The sequence below is a fragment of the Phoenix dactylifera genome, chromosome 9, assembly GCF_009389715.1.
Source record: "Phoenix dactylifera cultivar Barhee BC4 chromosome 9, palm_55x_up_171113_PBpolish2nd_filt_p, whole genome shotgun sequence".
NCBI lineage: Eukaryota > Viridiplantae > Streptophyta > Magnoliopsida > Arecales > Arecaceae > Phoenix > Phoenix dactylifera.
Genome location: NC_052400.1, coordinates 12,236,679 through 12,262,510, shown reverse-complemented (window position 1 = coordinate 12,262,510; position 25,832 = coordinate 12,236,679). Strand labels below are relative to the sequence as shown.

At 37.2% G+C, this 25,832-nt stretch overlaps 3 protein-coding genes across 3 annotated transcripts; 2 read left to right on the top strand and 1 right to left on the bottom strand.

The window, feature by feature from the left end:
• The first annotated feature begins 276 nt into the window (after window positions 1-276).
• LOC120111993 (SEC12-like protein 2) lies at window positions 277-11,181 on the top strand. The gene is made up of 12 exons (XM_039130568.1): window positions 277-545; window positions 3,251-3,345; window positions 4,001-4,023; window positions 4,118-4,268; window positions 7,983-8,069; window positions 8,929-8,942; window positions 9,082-9,180; window positions 9,266-9,341; window positions 9,426-9,546; window positions 10,291-10,404; window positions 10,522-10,589; window positions 10,678-11,181. The coding sequence occupies exons 1-12, from the start codon at window positions 277-279 to the stop codon at window positions 10,755-10,757; spliced, it is 1,197 nt and encodes a 398-aa protein (XP_038986496.1). The 3' UTR covers window positions 10,758-11,181.
• A 1,085-nt stretch (window positions 11,182-12,266) lies between these two features.
• LOC120111894 (protein CutA 1, chloroplastic) lies at window positions 12,267-20,145 on the bottom strand. The gene is made up of 6 exons (XM_039130051.1): window positions 20,053-20,145; window positions 18,693-18,808; window positions 15,724-15,786; window positions 13,296-13,327; window positions 12,792-12,886; window positions 12,267-12,621 (listed from the first exon to the last, which is right to left on the bottom strand). Exons 2-6 carry the CDS (start codon window positions 18,757-18,759, stop codon window positions 12,537-12,539), a joined length of 342 nt encoding a protein of 113 aa, XP_038985979.1. The 5' UTR covers window positions 18,760-18,808; window positions 20,053-20,145; the 3' UTR covers window positions 12,267-12,536.
• A 2,631-nt stretch (window positions 20,146-22,776) lies between these two features.
• LOC120111893 (cyclin-D3-1-like) lies at window positions 22,777-25,687 on the top strand. Its single transcript, XM_039130050.1, has 6 exons — window positions 22,777-23,342; window positions 23,964-24,050; window positions 24,221-24,319; window positions 24,412-24,613; window positions 24,720-24,841; window positions 24,940-25,687. Exons 1-6 carry the CDS (start codon window positions 23,025-23,027, stop codon window positions 25,168-25,170), a joined length of 1,059 nt encoding a protein of 352 aa, XP_038985978.1. The 5' UTR covers window positions 22,777-23,024; the 3' UTR covers window positions 25,171-25,687.
• The last annotated feature ends 145 nt before the right edge of the window (window positions 25,688-25,832 follow it).

The window sequence follows — 25,832 nt, the reverse complement described above, 5'->3', positions numbered from 1 at the left end:
TGAACGGCTGGAGGGCGTGCTGCTGGAGCCGCCGCGTCCGTCGAGGCGGCGGCCACCACTGCGGCCGCGGTACCTGCCGGAGCTAACGGGGGACTCGCTGGCGGGGTACCCACGGCGGGTGTTCGTGGACGTGGGGCCGGCGGGGGCGAAGGCGGGGACCGCGGCGGCGTGGTTCAAGCGCCATTACCCGAAGGCGACCGCGACTTTGAGATCATCCGGGTGGTGGTGGCGGGGGACGAGGCGGAGGCGGCGGCGGCCGCGCGGGGCGAGGGCGGGATGGCGGAGTGGCTGGAAAAGAACGTCCGCGAGGAGGAGTACGTGGTGATGAAGGCGGAGGCGGGGGTGGTGGAGGAGGTGGTGAATGGGCGGGCAATCGGGCTGGTCGACGAGCTCTTCCTCGAGTGCGACCACCAGTGGGAGAAGAAGAAGAAGAAGAAGAAGGGAAGCAAAGAGACGAGAAGCCGGAGGGCCTACTGGGAGTGCCTCGCCCTCTATGGCAAGCTTCGGACGAAGGGGTGGCCGTCCACCAGTGGTTTGACTGATTGGTTCTTTAATTTTTCATCGAAAGGAAGAGAGTTCGAGGAGAAAATATAGAGGCCGAGTCGAAGAAGATGAAGAAGATGGGTTGCTAATTGGGGTGAGTTTTTTTTGGGTAAGAAGAATGTGGTTCCATTTCTTTCTTCTGTTGTGCATTACGAGGACATTGTCGTATTATGTTGTAAATGCTTCCCACTCGTCTCTCTCTTTTTTTTTAATGGTTTAATTGGTCATGGTGGAAATACTTTCCCATTTTGATCAGATGCCAAGAATGCTGCTTCCTTGTAAATTTGTCAAAATTAATGCCTACACCATAACCCTCATCTCATCCATTGCTCTGACAAATTTATTTTGGTACAAGTATAGTCTATGTTCATTACTAGACCAATCGGAATCATGGCTTTAAAAATAGATTTCTGATAATAATTTATGCTTGTTTCTGGGTGCAACAATTTCTCTAGTGATGAACCCTTGGCTTTTTACGCTGTTCCACTTTATTGGCTGGGTCTTCGATGAAGACCCTGGTAACATTATGAGCAAATAAGTTGTGGAAGAGAAGAGGATGCATCTGAAGTTGGGACAACTTGGATTCCGGCATGTATATCAAGATCTTCTGATATTAGAACTCAAGGATTGAAGCCGAGTCTATTTCATGTAGCATAGATATGGAGTTCCATCAGATTTGATGGGTGTGCTCTTAAAGTTTTTTTTGAAAAGCTTCCTTCAGTTGATGTATCATGGTTCTCGACTAAATTCAACATTTTTTAGAATAAAATGTCAACAAAAACTTCAGCTGTAATTTATTGACGAATTTTTTATTCCGAATTTTATTCAGACTAGGTGTCTTTTGGCATATATCAAAGTTTATGTAGGGATGGCATTATTAAAGAGACTGCTTATATTGGCTTGCATGGGATTGTAAGATGGCTTTTGATATTGAACAATTGTGAGTTATTAATTTTCTGGGGTGTGTGTGTGTAAGTGGATCATGCGCTACAGGTTTATGGCGATGTATTTGCATTGTTTCCTGGACATGCCACTGTGAAGAAAAAAGAAAAAAAATTCCCTGAAGGCATCTTAATGGCATCCTTGACAGCAAAAATACCCCATTGAGATTGTTGTTACGTGCTATGGCATCTTTCATCTCACTTGGCTTTAATATTAGTTCAAGGTTAGCTGGTAATCCACCTGAACAACCAATTCTTGAGTTCAATTTGAGCTACACTTATTTTTAATAGCTAGCTAGTGTTGGAACCCAACCTGTCTATCTTCTAATAATAACGGTTGAGCAAACCAAGCCACTGGAGAACAACTAGACCATGAATTTTTCTTTTTCTTTTTCTTTTTTTTAAAAAAAGTACAAGCAACTTATAACCAAGGTAACATACAAGGTTTCAATGCATGTTGTAACTCTACTTATTCTTGGTCCCTCTTTCTTTTTCAGTCACTCCATAGCAAGCCAAATGGGTCAACGAGGTAAGGGTGGTAAGTCAGAATATTCTGTAGCCTATGCATAAATATTTTTCATGGAGGGCTTTTTCTTTTCTTTTCTTTTTGTGATACAGCAACTGTTTACACTAATCTCGTGTGAGCATAACCAACAGAATCAAAAGAAAGAATACAACCTAGTGGAGAAAAAAACGGTAGATTGTTGAGTCCAGAGGACCTTTTTGATACATCAGCTGCTTACATTAATCGAAAGAAAGAATACAATTTAGTGGAGAAAGAACGGTGGAATGTTGAGTCCAAAAAACCTCTTCAGGACCTCTGTTTGCCACCAGATATTGCCTATCTCTTTCCATCCCTTTCTCAGTATCCATATTCAATCATCATGGTTGAGTCCCTCCCAAAATGATGCTCCTAGCTTCTAACATCTGTCTGGTATAAAAAATATCCTTTTATGTTGCCTTAAGCTCGCTCCAAAAAGCTACTGATGCCACAAAAGTCTCCAATCTCTGATTACAAATGCCGCCACCAGGCTAGCGTCAAAATTTACCCTTGCAGGGTGGGCGGTCGTCGGCCGCAAAAGCTGGAGAATTTAGTTGCGTTAAATTACTACGAGACTCCGAAGTGGCGCGTTCTCTCGGTCCCACCCTCCTCGGGATCTGACTACGACCGCCGCACTCGAAACGACGCCGACACTTCTTCGCTTATTACAGAGGCCGAAGCGTTAATAAGAGGGAAAAAAAGAAAGAGAAACAAAAGAGGAGAGATTCGAGCCAGAGGAGGGCGATGGCGAGGGGACGGCGGGAGATCCCACCCTGCTCCAAGACCTACGGCTTCCCCATCTACTGCGCCGCCTGGGTCCCATCGACCGGATCTCGGTCGCCGCTGTTGCGGCGGAGGCGGAGGAGAAGGAAGACAAGGACGAGGCGGCGGAGGAGGAGGCGGAGGAGAAGGAAGACGAGGGCAAGCAAGAAGGAGGCGAAGGAAGCGAGGGAGAGATTTCTCCTTCGTCTCAGAAAGATCGGCTCCTGGTGGCTCTGGGGGAGGCGGGGCGAAGGCCGGGAGCGGGGTTCCCAACGCTCTCGTCATTTCCGAGTTTGATCTCGCGTCACGATCCCCTCTCCGATCAGCCGGTAAATTTCGCTCCTTTTTTTATAAAAGAATTGCGATAGATTGCATCAATTTGGGAATTTGGATTGGATTGCACAGTCTGAAGTAGTTTTTAACCTTTCAAAGCTTAAATGTCGATCTTTTTTAACTGATTCAGGTGTTTTCGGATGGGAACGGATGCTGAGGTGCCTTATAGGATGGCTGTACACCCGGGGGAGACGGGATTCTTTGCTCATTTCCAAAGGGTTGCAGGTCTTTTCTAAAGTCATCTTAAACTAAATGCTCTTTCATATTGATTTTATTGTATGCATATGCAAGCTTTGTAAATTAATGATCGATGTCAAAGGCGTTTTTTTTCTTTTCTAAATCAGCCAGCAATTGGTTCCATATGGAAAAACCACAGTATTGGCGATAATTGTATGGTGACACGTTCTTCTGCTTCTTGTATCATTCTTTGTAAAGAGGAAGCAAGTATAAATATCTTAAAGTCTTTTCTACATTTAGAGGTTTTGCACATAACATTTACAATGTAAACTAATTTCTTTCTCAGGTTGCCAAATTTGAATAGTTATACATTATGGTGTCCAGGTATACTACAAAGCTCTTAGATAGTTTTATATATTTTTTTGGTTTTCCTTGATTAGTATTTTGTTCATGGGGCATCTTTTCCTCCTTGCCTTGTAAGTCTAACAGATATCTTCTATAGAAGAGATCATTGGGTAAAAATGTGTGCCTTTGGACTTAACATGATATTTTTTTTCCTTCAAAATTACTGGGATGTCTTACAAGTTATTAATTGTTTTTTTTAAATTCGAGTGTTAATTTCAGGATTTTCTTTTCCCGGTTACAATCATCTTTGATCGACATATTTGTATTTTAATCTTATAGATTGCTGGCTTGTTACCAGTTGTTTCTTCCTTCAGATGGACTGTATGATTGTGGAGCTCTAACCATGAAGAATCTTTCTTTGGCTTTTGATGACCATTCTAATACTTCTAATCTTTAGATTGTGATATTTGTGTAGGTGTTTGAATGGGATTTTCCAGAGAGAAAGGAATCCCATAAATTGGCTCTTAAGTCCTCTGAAAAGAAATTGTCACAGCTGGTGGAGGATGGGCTGCAGTTAGCGGTAGCCTTTAATGCAAGAAGGTTCAATGCTTCGACTGGTGGTAGAGGTAAATATCTTTCCTCATACCACTGTGTCTGTATGGTAGCCTTAATTTGTAACTTCAACAAATTAATTTCAGTCATTCTAGTAAGAACATAATTGTAGAAAAACTGATTGGTGCTCAATATTTTGTCGCTTTGGATTTTTTGTGTCTTTTTTTTTTCAGTAGCAGAGACATTCTGGAATGTTTTGTGTTCAACTTAACACTTTATTTTTGTGATATATGCTTACATAGCATGTCTAACAATTTTCCTGATGCCCAAAGTTGGCAAGGATTTAACTGTACAAGCAGCCATAATTAGTTATCAAGCAAAGAAATTCTTGAGGTTTGAGTGCAACTTCGTAATTTGATTTGTATGATCATTTATTATTATTTTTGCTCAATCCTAGAATTACTGGAAAATGTTAATAAGAAAATCCTTGTCTTCTTAATATTAACTGTAGTGCTGGGAAGAAACTAAAAGGCATGTTTGCCAATCGAGAGTGAGTATGTGACCTTACGATGTAACTTGATTGATTGAATAGAGGAAATTGGGGAAATATATGGCGTTTAAATGAGAACAGGTTGTTTGGGAAGTTGCAATGAATCTCTATACGGTTGGCATGCTTACAGCAGAACTAGGATGGTGGCAATATGTTATCTTCTAGTTGTTAAATGGCATGGTACATGTAGGCAATTGTAATTCCGTGTTCATTAAGAGATACCAGCCTCAATGATTTTAGAAGTTATGAACTTGGCAGACTGCTCAATACTTCAAGTCCATGCTAGCGATTTTTGATGAACGTAAAATAATTTAAAGTATATATTTTAGCTAATATTCGGATGACAGTCAATTGCATCTCTAACCCATTCATATAAAGTAAGCTTGAAACTAGAGAGAAATTTGGAGGGTAGAGAGAGAGAAGAGGAGAGATCACTACTGATTAGACCTTAAATATAATACTAGAATACATAACCCAGCATAGTAAGCAGCTTGTGAGGGTGGCAACAAGTTGACTAAAAATGTGCATTACATCAAATCTCCGGTGTGGATTTTGTAGGTTCAACTAATGTCCAAGAGCTGCTTGCAATAGGCATTTGAAGTTAGGAGAAGGAATATGATCTAAAAATGAGCACAGGGAGCAGCATGTATAATGTTGCTAGCAGCTTTAGTATCAAGTGGCATGTGAAAGGAGAGGAAGGGAAGAGGAGTGTTGCTCAGTATGGGTTGAACACAATAATCTTAGCAATTCTTGCTTTGAGATATTAGTAGGATATCAAAATAGACAGTTAGGCAATGCTTCAAAATTAGTAGGGAGGGAGCAAGGGTTTGAAAATTAGGAATGGGCCCAATATGTTCACTAATAGTATGATATGTACTGCATAGGGTGCTGTACTGACATCTGATACAGGCCAGCAATAGCTTTAAGCAGAAATAAAAAGGTGTAAAAAGAACCTTAAACTTAGTATCAAGTGTGCACAAGGTCAATCTAGGGCCAGTTCGCCCATGAATCAGTCCCAGGAGGTGCCAGCCTGCTGGGGTACCAGTTTCTAGCTGGTATGTTACTAATAGGCTGGTGTCCCTAGTATTTATATCCTTGAATAGGAGCGATCAAGTATCTGGTCAAATGGACTTTACAAACAACATGCCAATATTGTTTTTTATTAAGAAAGTGGATTTCCTTGAGAATTATTGGCTGTCTGCAGACCTAGAAACCAGTGTCGAGGTTCATGAAAACTTGGCACTTGAAGCACTCCTTGATTGGCTTGATATGATTGAGTCGTCTCTGGTATTTATGTTATCTGCAAAAAGGAATGATACATGACTTTAAGGATGTCTGTACAACTATGCCAGTATCAAGCAAGGCATGCTGTAGCAAGGCATGTTGTCTTGGTACCGGTTGCACTGGTATACTGGTGCCACCCTACTACTGTATCGCTATGCTTGGTACGGGAGGCCAGTTCGGCGTACTGAGTGCGGTATGCCCCCTATGTGTGTATTGTACTAAATCGGTATGATACGATATCCACCGTACCGTCCGGTTTGGTACGGTATCGCATGCCTTGGTATTAAGAGCACTCACATATATCAGCTGCTGAAATTCTTGATTGCACTTTTAAGATGCTTCTAAATTATGGATTTTAGACAATATAACTTTCCATCATGGAAGAAGTCATTAATATTTTTCCTTCTAAAATACATAGGAGGTCTGAAAGGTTGCTGCATTTGCATTCATGCCCTTGTCATCTTTTTGGGCAAGTATTTCACACCGAACAACAGGACTTGCAGTCCATGTTAGGCTCACATGATTTTTCTTCATCACGTTTTTAGGTTCTTCTTCACGTTAGGTGTGTGTGCAATATGTTTCTTCTCCAACAAAACAAACATTAGCCATTAGAGCTCTAATATGCTATAAACATGGTTCTAGTATTATCGGTCTTTGCATTGATTATTTAGTGTTATCGCCCCTTTAGAAAGAATTCCATTAAAACTTGTGGGCTTAACATTGTGTATCTTGCATGCCTCTTCAGGAGATGTTGGCATCTATGGATGCTGGATTTTGGTCAACTTAGATGTTGGACCACAAGTCGATGATCATCTTTCATTTAGATTTATTAGCTCCAGTAACTTGTAAATTACAGTCAACACGAAGTGATTGTCCCCCATTGAAGATAATCCAAAGGGAACTTTTTTATATAGTTGATGAGAATAATCTGATGCTATAACTTAGTGGAATTTCTTTCTTTTCATTTTCCTCGGCTCTTTATTTCTTTCAACCTCTGTCTTCTCATGGCTATCTATCATTGAAAATTGCACCATTTTCTCACATAAGCGATTTCTCCCCACTTCAGAATAGATGTTTAAGGTTGCTCTCAGGGCACAATTTTCAAAGGGATTAAGCTTGGCATCAAAATATGTAACATTACTTAATGCTTCTCTTCATTGTTCCGAGAGTTCTGGCTAAATGTACCATGCACATTGATCATCCATAACAATCTCCAGAAGTCTATTATTGCTGGGTAAGTTGACTTCCATGGTTACATCTATGTAGCAAAAAACTTCTCTGCAAGAAGAAAAATAGAATCCCATGTGGGTGTCTACTAGGCATTTGTCAAACATAATTGGACTGATGAAGTTTCTTTTACATCATCTTGTCTGTTGCTGCTGAGTGCAGAAAAGCTGTGAAGATGTCAGGACTGAGAGATCTTCCAATCTATCTTCAGGCTGAACATTCTCAGATACTGCCTTGATGCATGGTAGATGCAAATATGTGGTCTTCCATAGTAGAATTAGTTTGATAGTGATTCAATAGGAATGTCTTGGAATAAATCACAACCTTGTTAGGATCTTGCTCTCATAAGGCCTATTCATATTTGGAAGTGGAGAATCACAAAAGAATGCCCTTTTTTTCATTTCATTTCGCAACAAATATCAAGTATTTGCCTTAACGTTTGTTAGAGCATGTTTTAAATTACATTTGTAGGACCCTGAAAGGCGCATGATACATGCATTCCGATTGAATTCCAAAAGGCCAACTGAAGTCAGTGATGAGGATTTATGGTAGAGCAGCAGTCGTCCTGTTAGGAAGTATAGAAAAGTTGTAATATGCTTAGGTAATTCGTATTTGATGTATGGTAGATTGGGAATAACTAAAAGAGCTATAGATGGGATGAGCTTATGAGATAAATTGATGGGTTCTGGTGCCCTAGCTGCATGAGTTGAACTAAGTTACTGCTTAGGTGTCCCCACCTGCCGACTAGCTGTTTATGATTTAAGGCAGTTCAATGTCCTCATGACCTTGGGATACCGCATGCTGGTGAAGGAAGGTATGAGTTAATTGTCAGTCTGCAGGGGATTTCTGGGCTGGAAAATTCCAGAGACTCATAGCTTACCATCTTCATCTTAGGTCAATGATTTAGTTGATCACATTGCCAGAGCAAGTCGCTTGATGACAATTATCAAGTATATATCTTTGATGTTATCTTTTGATTGTTCTTTTATCTTTAAATTGATATCATTTACTATTATTTGAAGGAATAATCTTTAATTGGATTGTTGCTACTGCAAAAACATATTTATATTAGATTGCCCCCAAATTTAGCTAATTTTGGCAATAAAATCCTTTCAACAGCTGTCATAGTCTTATATTACATTTCTAATTTTCATTCCTGTTGAGAATGCTACCAAATTAGCAGATATGGAAGGTGTTACCTCCACTGTCATGTAGTTACATATCTGTCTGCTGCTTCCATTTGTTTGTCAATTGTGTCAATTGTCTCGAGATTTCTTGGAACCTCTTCTGTTAGCTTCCTCTTGGATATCTGGATCCTTATTATGTTTTATTGATCTTACCTTCCTTCTTTGTAACAATATATAGCTTTCTATTGCTACTAGGTTACTTGCTCCACATGTGACGATGATGTAATTCAGATCATTTTAGCTAAATATTATGCCTTGTAATAATTACTCTTTAGTGTTTTCTATTCTGTTAGATATTATCTACTCCATATGCTTGATCTAAATTAAAATCTTTAGATATCCTTGTTCTACCCTTCTTAATTCATGATTCTATAAATCTTCAGTGTTTCTTGCCATATTTCATGTAGGATGGGCATTTGAGGGGTCTTTCAAGTGGCCAAGTTGGAAATCATTCTCGATCAAACTGATGCTCATGTGACTGTGAAGGATTTGCATTTCAGGTTGACAGAAGGATGTTTAAATAAGAAAAAACTGTTCATACTTGAAGATTGCATTTTTATTTTTGTGCACATGCACTATGGAGTTGGAGCTCGTCATCTATGGAATCATATATATCATCTGCTTGGTCATGTTTTGCAGTCTCGATGGAAAGTTTCTGTATCATTAGGCAATAGTGGCCCTTGCAGGGTTTGGGATCTGATATCATCAACAGCTGTAGCGCATCTGCCAAGGGAAGATGTAAGCAATCCCTTCAGCGACTTTCTTTAAGTACCTGAACTGCTTTCTTGAATATGTGGACTTATAAACTATTACATCTCTCCAGGGTGAGGTTTTTGGCTTCTGCAGGTTTTCTCAAAGCACTGATAATAGTCAGATACTATTGATTACTGCAATGCATGGTGATGTTCCAGATTGCATTGATTCTTCTTCTTTATTTGTTCTAATATTTAACAGGACTGAATAGTACTAGCTTTAATTTTTAGGTGACCAAGGAAAGATAGTGTCTTGGAATACTCTTTCATGGAAGAGACTTGGGTCAAAGAAGGTAGTCCGTGACCCAATTTCTGCATTTCATGTAGCAACTGATGGTAAACTTTTTGCAATGTAAGTGATTCATTTTTAAACCTTATCACCATCATCCTACCAATTCCATCTAGTCTATATGATTTCATGATTACTCTATTATCATGATTGTTCTGTTTGCCCTTTTTCTACTGCTTTCTAAGGTGGACCTGCGATTACTGATATGGGTTCATGTATTGGAAGCAAAGAAAGCATATCCAGTTACACCTGGACTCTAAAATTTGTGCCACAAGCATTGATTTTTATTACAGTTTTTTGTACAATTCATCATCTGACCTGTAAACTTGGTGCATCATCCCTAAATTTGCATGAGTTTATTACTCTTATTAGTATTATTTTGGAGCAGGAACTATATTGAGTAGTCCTTTGGGTCTACATTTGGCTGGGATAGTTTCAATGCCATACAAAATGTGATGGTCTCTTAACTTCTCATATGTTTAGTCCATACAAAATGTGATAGTCCTTTGTGTCTACATTATGCTGGGAAAGTTTCAACTCCATACAAAATGTGATGGTCTTTATATAATTATATAAGGTCAGAAGCCTCAAGAGTAACAGAAATATTGTCTCCTATCTTCTCGGATGCTTATTCCTCGAGTCCTTGTTCGGTAATTAAGTACTGACATCATGTTATTGTGTTCTTTTTTTTCGGCTGAAATCCTGTTGTTAATGTTTAAATAAAATCCTGTTATTGTCTTTTTTTCCTTTTACTGGTCATCTTTCCACTCCTAAAACAATCACATTTACTTCTTGTGTACTCTGCAGTGGGACAGTAGAAGGAAACATCATGATCCTAAACTCAGATATGCAGGTTCAGACTATAGTTAAAAAAGCACACCTTGGCATTGTTACTGCATTAACATTCTCCCAAGATTCAAGGTTACCGTCCAAACTTCTTCCTAGCATTTAATTCAAAACTGAGAGTTGTGTAACTGATCCCATATCCATAACTAGCCAGCTGAGGATGTGGAATTAAGCTATTGTTCATGTGCACAGGGCCTTGATGTCTGCTTCCTTTGATTCAAGCGCACGAGTGACACTTATAGAAAGTAGAAAGAGTAGTGGTACACGATCATTCTAATCTTGGTTTCATTTTGTATTGTCCATTTTCCTTCTAGTTACATTTTGAATGTGTTGCTGTTGTTTCAACAGGGTTGAGCATGTTGCTCGTTGTCCTGGTTATTATACTGGCAATTCTGGTATATTTCATGAAGTTGAAGGGGGTCCTTTGAATTATTGTGCCATATGGAAAGGGAGAATTTGAATTCGAATTATTCCTGGAGTAGGAGTGAGCTGGAAAGATCAGCTCCTGTACCAGCAAAGCAGATAACTCAATATGATGGTGGATAGTTTTGTCTAAGCGTACACACACACACACACACACACACACACACACACACACAGAGATAGAAGGATTTTGGGTGTATATGTACACATCCTTTTATTTCGTCAATTTATGAGTGTTTCTTGTGTTTTTGTCGTTCTTTTTGCGATGACACTTTTTACCTGTTCTATACCATCAGAAATTCTTATTTTGAGACTAAAGTAGATATTCTCAATATTCATACTTAATATGTACTGAGCAAGAGATTATAAAGAGCTGCTATATTACACTGCAATGCGAGATTTTGTAAAAGATGGCATCTTCTTTTGTTATACTACCTTCCAGAATGTCTGACAAAATATTATGCAATCATATTTGTTGGATTTGAGTCAGAATCACTTTGTCGTTATTGTGCCGTAAACTTTGTTGTAATGGTCGCTTGGGGCTATTTATGCCACTTGGAACCGGATAATTGTGATATTAATGCGGTGGGTGGGGGAAGAGTAAAAATACCCGAAGTTTGATCGTTAAGGATCCGTTCTGTTCTTGTATTCAAAAATCCAAGAAGAAAATTGAAGTAAACTGAACGACACGCACCAAAAGACCTTTTGTTTTTTCAAATCATTTAGTCTTGAGAGCTTTGGAACATTGATTTGTTACTTTCAAAAAAATAAAAGCAAGAGATAACCAAAAGAATAGCAGAAGCTTTGCGCAAATGCTGTCTTTAGTATCAATCTCCATATAATATTTTATTAATTTATTGAGAAACAAAATAGACAAACGACAATAATGCTGAATAGGCCCTAAGATTTAAGTTGATTATCTTGAAATGGAATCCATATGGGAGGTGAGCAAGATAATATTAAATCTTGCTTCTATAGTGGGACTTTAATCCAAAAAGATCCAATCCTAATAAAATAATAAAATTATTCACAGGCCCTCGCCTTATTAACCGGCTAATTTGGTATATTTGGTCTGTGATCTCTTTGTCCAGAGTAGGAAAATGTCACGTTAGTATGCCAAAACATTTTAAAATTGCTAAAATATTGTTCCCCAGGCCAAAAAATCCGATTTCGATCATCTCTCTTTGCATTGCCGGTTTTCTCCTATTGCTCTTCCCTTCATAAGGTTTCACAAGAGCCTTGATAGCAATCTCCCGTCAGCAACACATGCCTGCTTAATAAAGTTTTGAGCACCCAAATCTAATATATGTTCCAGGAATCACGTAGTTGATAAAAAATTATATCTCCACTGGCAACTAAGAAATATGCTGTCAATTTTGATATCAATTTTCCAGATTCTTCAAGGGTTGAGTGAACGCTTGTTACTCCTGGTTCCCTGACCATCAGCTAGTTCCACCATCTCCTTCACAAACACACCCTTACCATATCACACCACAAAAAGAATGGCTCGGTGATTACATACATAAACAATATTGATATTGAATATGACAAATATATTGCTAAGCAAGTTTTGAGCTGAGAAACTTGGGAAGTGCACTAAGGGATTGCATTTTATTGATCATTCAAGGACATCTAGTTCCTACCCCTCCAAAGTACTCCCCACATAGGATCGAGCATAAACTAAGACAGCCTCCGTTACTTGCACTGTACTGCACTTAGGTCACACCAACCAAACCGTACAGCACTCAAGATCTCTACGTATTTGCATTGCATAACTTCTTATGTCAAATTTCCCTAGTACTGTTCTTGATCCATTCAAGGTACTTGAGGTTGCCACCAGTGATGGGCAAGGCAATCACTTCAGGGACCCTGTAAACATTTATTTATAGAAATCAGGTATCCAGCTAAAGTCCACTCTGCAATCTTATCATCGGAATGCAACAAATGTATGTGCCACTACAGTTAGTGGATTCAATGCAGCATTAATGTAAAAGATTGCCCTTGATTACATGGTGCCCAGTGTTCAGAATGAAGCTTACTCATATTCATGGTTGGCTTTAACATGGTCTGTCAAGGCACTCAGGAGGGACTCCCTCGTCTTGATTATGAGCAAATCCTCAGAATCTGTTTGAACCTGAAAAATAGATATTATGATAAGTCATACAATCCAGTCAAGGAGAGCATTCAGGCCAGCTGTTTGCCCTTTTTTTGTTGGTAAAATTATGGGGCATCAAATGGATACATCAGAATCATTGCAGGATGCACTAATGTTATTTCACTAAGGTTGCATATCTAACAGTTTGTAGATGATCATTGGCACAATCGATATTTTTCCCTAAAGCACAGCAATTGTATACAGGCAATTGTGGGTGTAGGGGTATATGGAAAAATTAATGGTAAATTATTTATAAACTTGTGGGTGTAGGGATTTATGGAATTATTTATGTCAAGAACTTCTTTGGTTAATTGGTAAATTAATGGTGCTTAAAAATGAATAATTGTCAAATGGAATAAAGCTTCATGTTTTGTATTGAAAATTCTACCTTACCGTCCCACCAATAAACAGACTCAATCCCTGCAATTACAGAACATATGCATAATTAGGAAATATACAATGAAACAAATTTATTTTGATAGTCAGCGGAGGAAATGAAAAGAAATGTGGTCTAACTAACATTTGTCACAATCAATCAAAATTGTAACTGGGTATTGCAGAGCACAGTATAGATCTATGGAGATCTATGGAATTTTGCAGCTGAGTCAAACAAACCATCACAACATATGGTTGTAGTATGACATCCAAATAGATGTTCATAGCTGCATTAAAAATCTTAAAATATCAAAAAAAGAAAACTATATTCTCTATCCATTAGCTAAATAAGGCTACTGATCTGCAAGGACGAATAAATTCAGTACCAAGTTATCATTTGATGATACAAAAAAATTAAAGAGTTAGAACCATTACCAGAATGGCGTTGCAAAATGTACCTTGAAGCCTGATACATGTGATTTTATCAGAATTGTTTAATTGACTCCTTGAAGTTGTTCTTTCATTGTATTTTGATAAGTGGTAGTAAAATACAATTCCTTCTTTTCATGCGGGTCCCTTGATGTTGAGGGGATCTCAAGCAAACATAGAAGCATTAAGGAATAAATGACAGACTTATGTTGTTTAAAAAGGGTTTCGTAGTCAATTCAATAAGCATTGGAAGCTCTAGCAAGATTTGGCATGAAAAGGACTCCATCTGTGACAGTTGCCTTATCAACATTTGATTATGACTCTATCCTCTCTCCTTAGTAACAACACACTAATAAGAGGAAAAGAGAGTCAAGACCTTTATTGAGTTCATTGTGATGGTTTGATGTCTTAAAATTAGGCAAGAAACTTCTCTATGAGCAAAGGATTTCCATAAACAGTGGACTGATCAATGGCCGATGAGAAAAGTGATGCTGGGACATGGAAAAGCTGTTAAGGGTATGGCCAAAGAGATCTCCAAAAAAAAGGTTCAAGGGAATTGACATGGATTCTTACGACCACAATAGGTATCTAAAAATGAGAAATTTGGTAGTCCAACTATAGTTTACGGCTCCTTAAGGATTTAGTTCTCTCAAGGATATGTTGAGTACATAAAAAGACAAGTAACCTGTGTCACTTCTTGAACACAGTGCACCCCTATAATTACCACATACATAGGGACATATAGATGGATTGATAAATATAGAGATACATAGACAAATCAAAAAGCTTCATCAGTAGAAATTAAGCTATAAGCAAAATTTTTGTGGTGGATTTGAGAGAAGGAGGGGGGGGGGGCTCTAAATTTTAATCCAGAATCTATCCGTCCATCATTTTGATCAGGCCCAATTCTGCTTTGACGAATTTTAAAAAGCTAGCATGCCCAACGCTAGTCAATGTCTCGAGCAGATTCATGCAGGAACTGTTAGTGGGAATATTAAATCTTCTAAAAAAAAGGGCAGCATATGCTTAAGGGAGGCTGCTGCTGTAGCTTTACGGGCTTATGCCAAACTCATCCCCCACCCCCTACCCTCTCCCCCCAACCCCCAACAACAAAAAAGGGGAAAAAGCAAAAGAAAAATACATATAGAGATAAAAGGTGGAATGATAGTAAAGCTGACAGAAACACAAGGGACAAGGAATCAAGGGCCAGTGGTAGCAGCACAATCAATGGTCAGAGCATCAAAAGTGGCATTTATAAAGTCAAGGGCTTGAGGGCAAGTGGTGAAAGTAGCTAGTGGTAAAGGGAGTTGGGGGGAGGTTTAACATGACAATTAACAGCCTCCAAACGATGCAATTGGAGGGTGAGATCCAATGATCACAAAAGCCAAGAAGCAAAGAAGAGAGGAGCTCTTGTTTAAGGATTTGACGTTCAATTAGAACATGCATAAATCAGACTGAGTAACTGTGATGACCCATGCGGTCATGTGTTTAGTTCCACATCGGTTATTCACTTGGTAGATTTTGGGTACTTATATAAAATCAAGAAATCCAAAAATTACTTTCCGATTAGCCTTTCTGGGTGAGGCCTTGGATTGTTACAAATAGTATCAGAGTGGATCCGGCCCATGACTTATGTGAATTACGGGACACTGCAGCACGAGTATATATGAGATGACCATAAGCTAATCGTGGTGTTTGTGATTGGAATTGAATAGATTTGGATCCTTAGCCTGGCGAAGATATCAGGACTTAAACGGAGAGAGTATGTGATGACCCGTGTGGTCGTATATTTAGTCCCACATCAATTATTCGCCAGATAGATCTCGGGTACTTATATAAGATCAAAAAATCCAAATAATACCTTCTGGCTAACATTTTTGGATGAGGTCAAGGATTGTTATAGTACCAATATATTCATTACTCAAAATAAAATAGGTCGGATAGTTTGTTAGATATATAGCCTCTATGCCTAATTGCTATCAGCGTATATAATTTAAGGATGAGGTGCATGCCTGGGACTTGATTCACACATGCAGCAAGCTTTTCCTTAATTATGCTCTCGGCAAGCTTCTTGCCTACATTCAAACAAACAAAACATTAGAGAACACATCATGCCACACTACCATAAGGTTATGTTGATTAAACTGTAACACTGCTCAAGTTTGGCAATGAGAATTATAGCTTTTGCAGTGACTCTATAAGGAATGAACCACCAAAATCATGGAGGGAGAGGTGACATGCACCTCCCAAATATGATGAAACCATGTCTACTGAGATGGCCGTTCAAAACAGTGATATGTGTATATAAAAGAAAGATAAAAAGGTGCCCTGCAGGCACTTCCACAACTTAAGAATACGATGGGAGTGACTAAAATAAAATGATTTGGTATCCTTGATGAACAAATCATAATTGTTCAATTAAGCAAGGTTATATAGTGCTAGGTTACAAGTTATTTCACATGAGGGGCCAATGACAAATGAGAGGCAAGTAAGCAAAGTCTACCAATGGATTAATATTCTGCCTTCCTATTTGTGAAGCAGAACACTGCTTCATATGATAAGTAGCTCATGCATAAAAATAAATGTTTTTTGCTGAATTTCAAAGTTCATCAACACAAAAGCCTGATTGCATTAATTTTGACTCGATCATGTGGAACTTATTTCGCCAGTTATTCATGTATTCAGTCAAGTCCTCTGAAATAGGAGCATCTTGAAATCATTGTTCTCTTCTTTCATCCAAGTCTCATTTGGCTTCCTGCTTTTCATCTCTGAGACACAAAACTGCATAAAAACTTTCTCACCCAGCCCTAATTTTATGCTCCAACAACACCACACCCTCATTTCAAACCAAATTCCTCCCGTAATTATCCTTCATGAACATCTATATTCCTCACTGTTGAAACTCTCATTATATTCCCATGACTGGTTGGTCTTTTTCCAATGAACGCAGATCCTTCTGTTTGTTCATCAGGACCAGGGCTGTTACTTTTTGGTACTGCTTTTGACTGAAGGTCATCAGGTTGACTTAACTTCTCTTCTTTCACTGATAGCCTATCATCAAAAAGAAAAATAGGAAAAAAGAAAAAAGAAACCCTTCATTTATACTCATGGGCACTCATCACTTAGACATTCTGAATCATTTAGTAGAAGAGCTCGCACCATAATTGACTAAAATTCTCCATCTAGTCTCAAACCTATTCAACAATCACAACATTTAAGAGGTGCATCTCTACTTCTTTTACGCTAATTTAATCTTTTTAGAGACACCCATGTCTATTTCTTGTGTATAATTGAACCAAGGTAGCAAATGGGAGTTGTTTGGAGAACCTATTGTTGCTCGGTTCTCATTTTATGCTCAAGTCCTCAATCACCTGCTACATTGATTGCTCAAAGAACAAACATCTAATCATTCAGAAATTGGGGTAAACAATGCATTTTTGAAATGGAACAATCATATATTTTTTAAACGCTCAGATGCTTGAGCTAATGATAGATATGTTTATTATGATGACAATATTGATATGTTCATTATGCAGTGCATTTTTTGCACTCTCTATTTTTCTCTAGCATGTTAAAGAAACTAGTTTGGATTTCTAGTCAACATAAAAGCAAGTTTTAATCCTTTGGTTATGAACCACCATAAACATACATAAAAGATAAACTTTCTACAAAAATATAAAAGTAGGCAGTATTAACCTCTCAATATGTCCAATTAAGGTTTTGGAAAGATTGTGTTCTTCACTAGTATCATAATCATCATAGGACACTGTATATGAGTCAACGATATCACAAAATATAAATGCCATGAATTGTTTCTTGTAGCAAAATAGACATCAACATGCACATACTTGGTAACCAATAAGTTTAGCATAGCCACATAAGATAAAACAACAACCATATACATCTATATGAACTCCTTGTCTTGTTGATCTTCAACCATATACATATAAAATAATAAAACAACCATACACATCTATAAAAACTCCTCATCACATTGATCTGCAACTGCGAGTGTTCGAACATCATTCCTATTGAAATTCCTATGTAGCTTTCTCATGGTTGCTAAATGTCAAGAAAGTGTTTCTTCATTATCATGATCATATGCCAAAGTCTTAGGATCTGTTTGTTTTCCAAGAAAATGAAAAAAGGAAAAGTATACCAAAGGAATAAATGAAGAGAAATGAAAACTTGAACTTTTTTCGTACTCATTTGAACTAGAAAAATTTCCAAGAAAGGTGGGACAGAAACGGTTGAGACATAGCTGAGTTATTCTGACCCACTTTTTCTTTTGTTAGTTCCTCTCAAAACACTACCTTCTAGATAAGAATAATGTTAGGCATGTCAGAGAAATTTTTGGCCCTTTATTGTCTCCTTATCTTTCTTGACCCTTTTTTTCCCATTGCCAATCTGTAGAAAAGAAGATTCCTTTAATTCCTTCTTTTCTTGCACTGTTTTAGCAATTAAAGTGATCCCTAATGTATTAACCACCCTGTCATGAATTCTCCATTCTAGGTAGTTTTCTAAGCACCATAATTCAATCTTGAACACACACAACTCAAGCATCATAGACCTCTTTTTGGGTTTATGCCCTCCTCCAATAAATCTTGCAGAGTTATTTCGTAATTGATATTTGTCATTAAGTCTACCAAGCTGTTCTTCATGCATTAAATTTTCGCTCCCCCCCCCCACCTCCCTTTTATTTCTCACAAAGACCTTTCGTGGAATACACACACAGATGGCAACTTGATGCAATGGTGTATCAAAATTATATCCTTCTCTAGGCTGCTGTTTCTTATTATTTTACTGCCAGTACGTCTGATTTCTTGATGTTATAATTAAATAAAAGAAGCATTAAACTATGTCATTGAAGTCGCCCATATAAATATGCATCAACAATTGTATCATCAATTGACCTAATACTCCTACATATTTTCTATTATAGCATGCTCGCATATTAGAAACTAAAACCATATAGACAGACCTGCTTGTTTGTTTGGAACAGTAACGTAAACAACAATGGCAGGTACTGTGGTGGATGCAGCCTCCATTCCTGTAGAATGAAGATTTCTTGCAGTTGGTTGATTAATGAATTTTGACCTGGAAGGTTTGCATTTACAGTAGATAAGCAGCAGTTAAAGCAAGAATAAATTTCTTGATTGGAAACTTGTCACACATAATAAGGGTCATATTAAATATTTTGATTGTTAAAATGGCAATCAGGCAGTGTGAAAAAAAAGAACAGAAAGAGAAGATGGAGGCATGTATCTAACCTACATTTGAAAAGATTGTTTTATTGTAAGTAATAGAAAAAGGATACAAAAAGAGAGAGAAGCAATATACCCTTTTGTGTTTTACTTTTCCTACACTATGGAAATAGAATATGAATGGCTGATTCCCTTGTGATACACTACTAATCAAAATAGTTTTACCAATTCTAAAAAAAATTACTTCTTTTTTTCAAAATAAGATCCTCTTTCAGACTTGCACCTATTTAAAGTCAAGAGATACAATCTAATACATTTCAATCTTTCTTGTGAGTTAATAACTTTTATTGGCAACTGGAGAAGGCATCACCTGGCTAAAAGATGGAACTTACATAATGTTGGTGAGGTTACCCAAACAACATGCATTGCATTGCATGCCATCAAAACATTAATAAATCAGCACAAACTCTTGTACTGGCCATTTTATTAGCTTAATATTTATCTTTTACAACCCTGATCCCAGGATGAGATTCAACCATGTAGTGCGAGTTTCCAAAAGATTGATGAGTCCACCAAGATCTCAGTCAGAGTCAGATGATGGCACACCCCTTAATTGAGAAACATTACATCAGAAATATATATGATATTGAGCAAAAATCCTCTTAGAATCCGCCTCATTAGATTCAATATGTTCGTTTCATAAACTTCAAATAGTCAAGACATCAAGTATTCTATAAACCAGTTGAAGAGTTATGGAAAGGAAAAGCATTCTCTTTCCACTAACTTCAACAATCATTGCCAGGCTGATTACCAGGGAGAAGGATATGATCTAAAACAGTTAAACAGAAATCGAAGCGATGTACAAGATAACAATGGGCCAAAAGAACCGAAAGCCATGATCACAAAACAAGTTCATGTACCAAAATTTCACATTTTTAAACGAGATTCTTGCCATTTTTCTCGTTTTTGCTGAAATTTCTTCGAAAAAAGAGAAATTCAACATCCCGGAATCCGAATTAAGATGAAGAAAGAAGAAAGCAGCAAAAAAAAAAACACCCTAGAAAAACCCTCTCGATTCCGCAGCCACGAGAAATCGAGAAGTCATCTCAGGGGGATGGAGGGGAGGGTGGGCTTTACCTGAGGAAAGGGAAGAAGCGGCGGTGGGACTGAGATCGCGAAGGGCCGGCGTGGATAGGGAGGGGAAGAGATCGCGAAGGTTCTAAAAAGGCTCGGGACCGGCATCTGCTCTGCTGTGGTACATATACCGGACTTCGATCATAGGTAAAAAGATGCTCGAAGAAACAAAAAGATGGCATGGCTTTGCCCGTGGGCTCCCATTCTCGAATCAGTTGGGCCCCCAGCCATTTTGGTCATGAGAAAGCCTTCAGGACTTCGGTAACACTAATACAGAGGACCCTCTCTAAGGCCCTAGTTTACTGTTATAATAAACAGAGGCTATACTCCTCTCAAGAGGAGAGATTATCTCAACCTCTTAATTCCAAGATCCATAGCAGGACAAACAAATAAAAAATTGATACTGTTTTGTTGTGATTTATATCACTAAAAATGCTTGAAAACCAAAAATCATGTATTTTGATTGTTTTCAACCAATGCAAACATGAACAATTAAAATGATATAAAACCATATTTGCTATGATTTAAGAACTAAAAGCTACTGATTTTCGACCTATCCATATTTTAACATATGTGGATTGTAATCGATTTCAATGTTTTTGTATTTTCACAAAGTAGGATAATAGAATCCATCCATTTTTGCGCCGATATGTTGCATAGATTAGAGACTATCAAAGTATGTAACTTTTAATTTTTGGATATTCCTAGTGGCGGTATTGACGATATTGACTACCATATTAAAAACTTAATTATCCTGAAATGTTTAATAATTTTAGCATTGGAATTTCCTTCTCCCAAAATCAACTAACCTTAGTAGGATAATTGCATATTAGAACTCAAGTGTTAATCTTCTTTTTATATCGTGCAACCGAAAGTCCAAGCTAATAGCAATGCTTTCCTATTGGTAAATACCCCTAGCCTTAGTTTTACACCCCACATTTGCATACACACATATCCATGGAGTATATTGCCATGTGAAAAATGCACTTTGGTTGAGATTTATTGATAATTTGAATTATTTAGTAGTTAAGAGTTTGAATAGAGATAATATTAGTTATAGAAACGAATGAGAAAGTTAATTTAGCAATAGAATATGATTTTTTTAAAGTTATTACACTGATGTGCTATTATAATATTTTTATTAAATAAAAAGATGATTTTTATAGAAAAATTTCATACCTATGGACTCAGGTAGCCCTTTTAATATAAATATATCAATGTGCATATTTTTATACACACAAGTATCCACGTTACCAAAAAAATTGACTTTCTACTAATTCAACTGATTTTCTAAATTGAAATCTCCATATCCATCCAAAAAACGTTTTATTATATAAATAATAACATAATTTAGTAGCACAATTATTTTATTATGGGTTTTTTGCATGTATACCTTCTAAATATACGAAATTGCATGATACCCTTGTAAATTACTATTTGCATGTATAACTTTTTTTTTCATATATACCCATACCATTTAACATCATTAAAAAATAAACAGTTTCAAATTAAAATAACTATGATATCCTTATGGATATATGTGCAAAAAAAAGTTATAAAGGTATATACACAAATAGCAACTTTACGAGAATATTCATATAATTTCTCATATTTAGAAGGGTATACGTTCAAAAAAAATATTTAAAAAATTAAAACTTGGCTGAAATTTGCTAAGTCTTTTATGATTTAATTGGATCGACAAGTCAAAAAAAAGATCGAGTCACATTGTCAATTTTTTTTTTTAAGATCTTGACTCGGTCAAGTTGGAATATTAGATGATTTTGTTAGCAATGTTATTCTCCATTTGATTTTGATATAATTATGATTATTGAATCTATGACATCCATATATTCTTCATTATGTTTAAAATATTAAAGCGTGTTGAATTAAAATTAATTATAGATGCTTTGATTAGTAAAATATTTTTTTGTGATTTGTAAATATTGAGTTGTTGTTTATTTTAGAGGTGAGAATTTCATAAAATAACATAATTTATCCTATAAGAATTGATATTAACATGAATTAATTTTTTTGTTATTTTTTTATTAATGAATTATCTTTATTAGATTTTGATTATTTTTTCTTAGATTTTTTTTAAATATATACCCTCCTAAATATGCATAATTGCATGAATATTCTCACAAAATTGCTATTTGCATGTATATATCCAGATAAAATTTTCTTTTTACATGTCTACTCGTAAGGATATTTTAGTAATTTTAATTTTAAATCGTTTGTTTTTTAATGGCATTAGATGATATGGATACATGTAAGTAAAAAAAGAATATGCATGTAAAATAAATATTTTATAAGGATATATATATATATATAAATAACAATTTTATGAGAATAATCATATAATTTTATATTTTGGAGGATATATATGAAAAAAAAAACTTCTTTATTATTGATTTCTTTTATTTTTCTTGCAACAAGTGATAAGGGTGAATTTTAGGTTACAAAATAAAATTGTTTATGAAAAGATTCCTTGACCTCGAAGATGATCAGATGGATCCACCGTAGTCATTGCATTGGCCCTCCATGAAATTTCCATACTCCCGGCTCACCAAATCATGCCATAATGTACTGCCACCCACATTAGTACAGTCATAATCATGTGGCTTGAAATCTCTTCCTTCCCCCAATCAAAAAATTATGGCATCATCATTCTTTCTTACACCAACCCCCTCTGAATCTCAACACCCAACAGCCATTAACCCCCCAAACAAAACATTTTATTTGTACGTCATTGTTTTCCTCCCCCTCAATCCTTACACCCCCTATTTGCCATTTCCCGCCGCTCCACCCATGCTTCCCAAAAGCCCTCTTTCCTCCATATTCCTCTTTTCTTCCTGTCTCTTTATCTCTTCACTGATGGCTAATAGTATGAAAGGCTCCATCTTCTAGACCTCCTCCACTCGAAAGAGAGCCATTTGAGGAGAGAGGAGAGAAGAAAACCTTTCAATCTAACTCCAATGGGTGTCACCCATACCTATGCTTCATTTAACCTCCTGTGTGCCGAGGATAATACCAGCATTCTGGAATTTGATGATGGGGAAGAGGAGGGATTCGATGGAGAAGCCAAGGGCCATGAGCATGGCTGGATTCCAGGACAAAGGACTGATTTTTATGGAGACTGCTCGAGGAGTTTTCCCTTACAATCAGAGGAATGCATCGCTTTGCTGGTTGAGAAGGAGTTAGAACATATTCCGAGAGAGGATTATGCTAAGAGGTTGCTGAATGGTGACTTGGACATTTCAATCAGGAGAGATGCTATTGATTGGATTGGAAAGGTCGGAGTTTTCTCTCTCCCTTTTTCTTTTCACCTCAATCTTATGAATTTCTTATTGGGCTTTGAGCTTCATCTATTTTCCGGCGATTTCTGTCCCATGGTGTTTGATTTTTGAGACCATTGATTCAGTCGGACAAATTTCATGTGTATTCTTCTGCATTTCTGCTTCTTTTTTTTTTTTTTTGTTCGCTAAAGAAGACTGTTTTTCTCTGTTGAGTTTGACCTATAATTAGTGATATAACTGTTTTCGACCGTTTTATAGGTTCTTTGCTATCTATTTGACAATGAGTGTAAATTTCCCTTTTTCCATCATTTATCTCTTGATGTGGATAGTAATTTTATGCAGCTTTCTTGATTTTCTGTATTTCCTTTCCTTTTTCTTCCTGGTTTGCATATAATTAATGCTATATGTGCTTTCAATAGTTCGAGATATTTTCTGCTTATGCCCAATAAAAAAAACCCCCAAATAAATGATGTTTTTGTTATCTATATAGAAATGGGTTTATTTTTCCCTTTTCCATCCATTTGTCCTATGATATTATCAATTCTTTTCTTTCTTATCTTTTGTTTGCTCAATGTATAAATATTCTCTCCTTTGTAATCAATGGGTTTTTACTGACAGGTTCATGCCCATTACAAGTTCGGACCTTTGAGTGCCTATTTGTCTGTAAATTACATGGATCGATTCCTTTCAGCCTATGAACTCCCAGTAAGAACCATTTCGGGGTATTCAATTGCAATCTTTATTTCATTGAGAACATTGTAGTGTAGACAGTAACTTTCCATAGGTGTTTGATTGGATGTGGTTGGATAAATTTGATTTTTTTAATTATTATTTACTTGTTTCCATTTCTCGCGTCTTTGTATGTCCATTTTTAGGAAGGTAAGGCTTGGATGATGCAGTTGCTCACTGTGACCTGCTTGTCTCTTGCTGCCAAGATTGAGGAAACTGAAGTTCCTCTATCACTAGATTTACAGGTGAAGGGTGACCACAAACAGATTTCTCTGTCAGTGTTCTTGGCTGCGGGGTTTTTTACTTACCTATCAGTGATTCTTATATGATCCTGTAGGTTGGCGAGGCAAAATATGTATTTGAAGCCAAGACTATACAAAGAATGGAGCTTTTAGTTCTAGGCACCCTCAAATGGAGGATGCAAGCTGTGACGCCTTTCTCCTTCATAGATTACTTTCTTCAAAAGTTTAATGATGGCAATTCCCCTACAAATTCATTAGTTTCCCGCACTGTGGAACTTATACTGAGTTCAGTTAGAGGTCAGTGATTCCATTTTATACATAAGTATATCTCTCTTGCTATCGGTGGTAGTGGATTGGGTCGAACTGCAAGCCTAACAAAAATATGGATTTAATTGATTTGCAGGAACAGGATTTCTAGGGTTCAGGCCCTCTGAGATTGCTGCTGCTGTTGCATTCTCGGCATTAAGAGAAATCCAGATTGTGGGAATCGAAAACGCTTTAACTCGTTGCATCCATGTAGATAAGGTACATTTTTCCATCTAACAAATGTTATGCGACACCGAACAGATGCCATCCATGCTCAGAGGCTTTTGTTCTGATCTGTATTGGGGTGATAATTGCAGGAGAGAGTTTTAAGATGTTATGAAGTGATCCAGCAGAAAACATTGATGGAGGAGAGTAGTCAAAGTGCTAGTCTATCAGTTTCCTCTATACCGCATAGCCCAATTGGGGTGTTGGATGCTGCATCACTGAGCTATAAAAGAGATGATATAGCTGTTGGGTCACATGCAAGTTCTCATCAACCCACTCCAGCTGCCAAGAAGAGGAAACTAAGCAGACCATCAATCTCATGAGAGAAGAGGGCTCTGTTAGTTGCATTCGCTTGTTTGGGAGGCTTGGTATCTTTCAAGTCAGTTTGGTTTGGTTAGTGGATTCTGCTGTGGTCTAGTAAGTGCCAAAGAAATGTGGATGAGTGAGACTTGACATGGATGAGGAAAAAAGGGAATAAATAGAACTAAGGGAGTCATCAGCCCATGCTGTTAATATGAATGAAGCAGTCGCCAGATGTAAAATTATAAAGTATAATAGAGAACTGTGAGGAAAAATGTGTGAGAGAGATTACAATTGAGCATTTTAGCGAGAAAATAGGGGATGCCAGATATAAATTGAGAAAATCTAATGCCCTTTGGATTTGTTTTTATTGTGAAAAATTATATAAAACTTTCCTATTTGTGATCTAGAAAGGACCATCCATGAGAAAGGTGAGGGAAGAAGAAAAGGCAGTGGGTTCGCTGTAATAGCCATTTATCACTGATATATTATTTATCTGATGACTTTCTTTTATATTTGTATTTTTGGTATTTCCTTCTATTGTTTGACTGCTTGTCTGCTTAGACTCTGGGATTTGCTGCATCTGTTATACAAAAGAAGAGCCCCTGGGTCAGTCCAAATCTTAGAATGGCAACATCCAAAAGAAAGACAATATTTATAAGGTTGGGGGGGGTGTGGAGGAGTG

Coding starts and splice junctions, on each gene's coding strand:
- LOC120111993 (XM_039130568.1), top strand. CDS start 277: ATGGCGGAGTGGCTGGAAAAGAACGTCCGCGAGGAGGAGTACGTGGTG. Junction 546..3,250: donor ACCAGTGGTTTGACTGATTG/GTTCTTTAATTT, acceptor TAACTGATTCAG/GTGTTTTCGGATGGGAACGG. Junction 10,590..10,677: donor AGAAAGTAGAAAGAGTAGTG/GTACACGATCAT, acceptor TTGTTTCAACAG/GGTTGAGCATGTTGCTCGTT.
- LOC120111894 (XM_039130051.1), bottom strand. CDS start 18,759: ATGGAGGCTGCATCCACCACAGTACCTGCCATTGTTGTTTACGTTACT. Junction 12,887..13,295: donor TTTATTGGTGGGACGGTAAG/GTAGAATTTTCA, acceptor TCTATTTTTCAG/GTTCAAACAGATTCTGAGGA. Junction 12,622..12,791: donor AAAGCCAACCATGAATATGA/GTAAGCTTCATT, acceptor AAATGTTTACAG/GGTCCCTGAAGTGATTGCCT.
- LOC120111893 (XM_039130050.1), top strand. CDS start 23,025: ATGGGTGTCACCCATACCTATGCTTCATTTAACCTCCTGTGTGCCGAG. Junction 24,614..24,719: donor TATACTGAGTTCAGTTAGAG/GTCAGTGATTCC, acceptor ATTGATTTGCAG/GAACAGGATTTCTAGGGTTC. Junction 24,842..24,939: donor GTTGCATCCATGTAGATAAG/GTACATTTTTCC, acceptor TGATAATTGCAG/GAGAGAGTTTTAAGATGTTA.